At 43.4% G+C, this 5021-nt stretch overlaps 1 protein-coding gene across 1 annotated transcript; it reads left to right on the top strand.

The window, feature by feature from the left end:
- The first annotated feature begins 3035 nt into the window (after positions 1-3035).
- Positions 3036-3653, top strand: LOC138886071 (uncharacterized). The gene has a single exon (XM_070167099.1). The coding sequence runs from the start codon at positions 3036-3038 to the stop codon at positions 3651-3653; it is 618 nt and encodes a 205-aa protein (XP_070023200.1).
- Positions 3654-5021: the final 1368 nt, after the last annotated feature.

Genomic DNA, 5021 nt, shown 5'->3' with positions numbered 1-5021 from the left:
TAAAATAAGTGATTAGCAAGGGGTTTCATGGGTATAAGGGCTGATAATCTTGCATGCATAAAAGATAATGGGGTATGGGGTGGTTGTGAACCAAAAGAGATAACAATTCTGGTATAGGATGATGAAAATCTCTCACAAAAGTGTCCTAAAATAGTTGTGCACACTTAGTGCTTAATAATTTACTTAAATGAGTTGGAATCTCATTCATGCCTCTAATTCTTGGTTCAACTTATAATTTTCATAAAATAGATTGAAGTTGCTAGGAAATTCCGGAATTTATTGTAAGGATCTAAGGAAAGCTCTACTGAGGTATGTATGGCTAAAACCCCGACTTTTAGAAATTGAGCTCCGTTGGTGTTTGTGTAAATACGATAAGATTAAAGTTGAATTGTTGTATTGATTATTGTTTCACATGAATTTTAGGTTGAGACCTTATATGCATGAAAGATGTGTCTCAATATGATCAATGTGCTATTCTTGATAACTTGAAAGGGTGCAAGGAATATGAATCATGTATTGAGATGCTTAGACCTTAAGGTGAGATTGAAGCTGCACATATTGTGCCATCTATGTGAAGACTCATCTATGCTTACAATTTTATTTGCCCTTGTGTGTACATATTATCCTAAACTACAAATCTAACATTGAAAGTGGAAATGATGTGATAATTGTGGTCCCAAATGCCTATGAAATGATATATGTGAAATAAAGATTGAAATGAGATGATTGATGGAAAAGGAAAACGCCTTGGTAAGGCGGCCTAGCCGATCGGGCCGAGATCGGACTCCATGCTGCACACATAGTGGTATTGTATTTGTGATTGATGTATATGTCTCAAATGAGGCAACCTAGCCGATCGGGTCGAGATCGGACTCCTCTCAAGATAGCGGTGGTATTGTGGACAATGATGAACAATATGAAATGCCCCAAAACTAAAAGCTATAGGAAAATGATGTGAAAATTGTATGATTCTTTTATTTGATAATGTTGTGATCATTTAAACTGTTTGAGTTATACTTGTGATTTCCTTATTCTTATATGAAAGTTCTTTCTAACTAGATGGTGTTTAGTTATACAAACTAGTACTATTCCATGGTACTAACGTCCCTTTTGCCCGGGGCGCTATATTTTTAAATGAATGTAGGTGGCTCCATTGCGGATAGTGCCGATCGCGCGTAGCGAAGTACCTTATTCTCAAAGTCTTGGTGAGCCCCTTTCTCCTTGAAGGGGCTATATTGTACATCTTTTGATATAGAGATCCACTTTTGAGGTATAGCTGGGGCCTTGTTGCCGGTGTTGTCATCATTGTCTTTTGTATCCTTAGAGGCTCCGTAGACGTATGTGTGGGTTATGTACGGGTGTTGGATGGGTCTATGAACTATGTTGTAATTCTAACTCTTGTTTGTCTAAAGTGAAATTGTATTGAATCTTGGGAACTTAACTACGGCTTAAGATTGTGATGCAAAATGAACTAACAATGTTGAATGTGCAATCCTTCCTATTGTTTAAATAAATGAAAGCATGGTTTCCTTAATTATATCGAGTTGGGTGTAAGTGTTCGATAAGGCTTTCTCAGTTGGGTTCACTCGATTGAGCGCCGGTCGCGCCTCCCGAGGTTGGGGCGTGACAAACTTGGTATCAGAGCCCAAGGTTTTGAAGTGTCCTAGGATGTCTCAGAGCTGTGTCTAGTAGAGTCCTTCTTATCGGTGTGTAGTCGACCACATCTATAAGTTGGAGGCTACTTGGGCATTTAGGAATAACACCCTTCTTTGATATTTTGGATCGTGGGGTGAAACTGTTCCCTCTCTAATTAGTGCATTGTTCTATCTTTCAGTAAATGGAACCTAAGAAGAAAGCGAGAATTAGCCAAGAAGCCAATTCCACCTCAGGAGTGGATGATGAATCACTGCTTGATACTGCAGATGAGGGTAGTCGCTCTGCTATCACCCTGCCTGGTTCTTCTATTCCAGAGCAGACTACCCCAGTTCCTACACCTGCGGAGGGTACCACTATCCCTCCCATTGATACTCCTTCTCCGCCTCCAGCCCCAGCTTCCGGTTCTGGTATTTTTGATGGGGATCTTAGGGGAGCTATTCAGATGTTGACCCAGCTAGTGGCCTCTCAGGCCCAGAGGTCAAATGATGCACCCAGTTTATCTAGCCAACAAGGGGATTCCACCAGTTCCAGGGTAAATAGATTTCTTCAGTTAGACCCTTCGGTGTTTATGGGTGCCAATCCAGAAGAAGACCCCTAAGATTTTATTGATGAGATGCACAAGACCCTTAGGGTTATGCGTGCAACTGAGACAGAAGGAGTAGAGTTGGCTGCCTATCATCTGAAAGGGGTGGCCTATTCGTGGTTTGAGTTGTGGGAAGATTCCCATAAGCAGGGGAGCCCTTCGGCAAGGTGGAGCAAGTTTGCCGATGCCTTTATAGATCATTTCCTGCCTGCTGAGACAAGGGCAACCCATGCAACAGAGTTTAAAATCTGAAGCAAGGTAGCAGGAGTGTGTGGGAGTACCACATGGAGTTTGCTCGCCTGTCCAACTATGCCATTCATATGTTGCCCACAATGGAGGCCAGAGTGCGCCGATTTGTTCAGGGCCTTAATCCTTTGACTATTAATGAGGCTTCTACGGCTACGTTGAATTCTAACGTGAATTATGGAAAGATGGTAGCATTTGCTTAGGCCACAAAGAACCGTAAACTAAAGAACAAAATAGAGAGAGAGGGTAACAGTAAGGCCCGGTCTACGGGAAACATGGAGAGTCATTAGGTGGGGGAAGATCAGCTTTCAGAGGAGGATCATCAGGGCCGTCCCAGTCTGTTGCACAGTCTTCAGCCAGTGCACTGCCAGCAGGGCCCAGCCAACAGCAGTGGAGTCGTTTCAGGCCCGGTCAGGGCAACAGGGGATCCCATCAGCGGGGTCAGTCAGGAGAGAGGTCCCAGCAGTAGCAGAGGTCCCCGTGCCCCAGGTGCAGGAAGGTGCACTCAGGGGTTTTCTATTTGTAGTTACCCATATGTTATGGATGTGGGATGAGGGGTCATATTCAGAGGCATTGTCGTGTATCCCGCCAAGAAGCGGGTAGGGGCACAACACAGTCATCCAGTCCAACAGCTGCTACATCTTCAGCCCCTTCTCCAGCTCGAGGTGCCCCAGCACCCACAGGGCGTGGTGCAGCTAGGGGTGGTGCGCAGAGTTCAGGAGGACCCAGTCGATTCTATGCTATGAGTGGTCGCCAAACCGCAGAGGCTTCTCTAGATGTTGTTACAGGTATTCTGACTATCCAATCTCATGATGTGTATGCACTTATTGACCCTGGTTCCACCTTGTCCTATGTTACACCTTTTGTTGCTATGGAATTTGGGATAGAACCAGATCAGCTTCATGAGCCATTTTTGGTGTCTACTCCAGTTGGTGAATCAATTACGGCTGCTCGAGTTTATAGAGGTTGTGTTGTTACAGTGCGAGGTAGAAATACCATGACCGATCTTATTAAATTTGGGATGGTTGATTTTGATGTAATAATGGGAATGGATTGGCTTTATTCGTGCTTTGCCAAACTTGATTGTCGTACTAGAACCATGAGGCTTGAATTTCCTAATGAGCCCGTTGTTGAATGGAAGGGAGATAATGTAGTGCCTAAAGGCTGACTTATTTCTTACCTTAAGGCCGCGAAGATGATCAAGAAAGGGTGTATCTATCATTTAGTTCGGGTTACAGACACCGATGCCGAGGCACCTAGCCTTGAGTCTGTACCAGTTGTGAATAGATTTCCGGATGTATTTCCAAATGTACTCCCTGGGATCCTACCAGACAGGGAGATGGATTTTTGGATCGATGTGATGCCAGGCATGCAGCCTATATCAATTTCACCTTATAGAATGGCACTAGCAGAATTGAAAGAGCTAAAGGAACAACTGAAGGATTTGCTCGAAAAGGGTTTCATCCGGCCGAGTGTGTCACCGTGGGGCGCACCGATCTTTTTTGTAAAGAAGAATGATGGGTCGCTATGGATGTGTATTGACTATCGACAACTCAACAAGGTCACAATAAAAAATAAATATCCCCTACCAAGAATAGATGACTTGTTTGATCAATTACAAGGTGCTACGTGTTTCTCAAAAATTGACTTGCGGTCCGGGTATCATCAATTGAAGATAATGGAGTAGGATATTCAAAAAACAGCTTTCAGGACTTGGTATGGGCGCTTTGAATTTCTGGTGATGTCTTTTGGGCTAAAAATGCCCCGGAAGCTTTCATGGATCTTATGAATCGACTCTTCAAGCCTTTTCTAGTCTCCTTTGTGACAGTGTTCATTGACGTTATTCTTGTATATTCCCGAAGTCGGGAGGACCATGCTGACCATCTTAGGGCAGTTCTGCAGACTCTTCAGCAATATCAATTGTATGCAAAATTTTCGAAATGTGAATTTTGGCTTGAATCTATTGCGTTCTTGGGTCATGTCGTCTCCAGGGAAAGAATTATGGTTGATCCTCAGAAGATTGCAGCGGTAAAGAATTGGCCCAGACCTACCACTCCAATAGAGATTCGCAGTTTCTTAGGTTTGGTTGGGTACTACAGGAGATTTGTGGAGGGGTTTTCTACTCTTGCCTCTCCATTGACTAAATTGACACAGAAAACAGTTAAATTCCAATGGTCTGATGCTTGTGAGAGGAGTTTCCAGGAATTGAAATCAAGATTGACTACATCACCAGTATTAGCCCTACCAGAGGGTACAAAGGGATTTATGGTGTATTGCGATGCTTCAAGGATCGGGCTTGGGTGTGTGTTGATGCAACACGGCAAGGTTATAGCTTACGCTTCTAGGCAACTCAAGAATCATGAAAAGAACTATCCAGCTCATGACTTAAAGCTTGCGGCAGTGGTGTTTGCGCTAAAGATTTGGTGGCATTATTTGTATGGGGTCCATGTGGATGTATTTATGAATCACAAGAGCCTTCAATATTTTTTCAAGCAGAAGGAGTTGAATTTGAGATAGAGAAGATGGCTAGAGTTAC

This window comes from Nicotiana sylvestris, chromosome 2, assembly GCF_000393655.2.
Source record: "Nicotiana sylvestris chromosome 2, ASM39365v2, whole genome shotgun sequence".
Lineage (NCBI taxonomy): Eukaryota > Viridiplantae > Streptophyta > Magnoliopsida > Solanales > Solanaceae > Nicotiana > Nicotiana sylvestris.
Note: the sequence above shows the minus strand (reverse complement) of the source record. Positions and strands in the feature narration are given on the sequence as shown.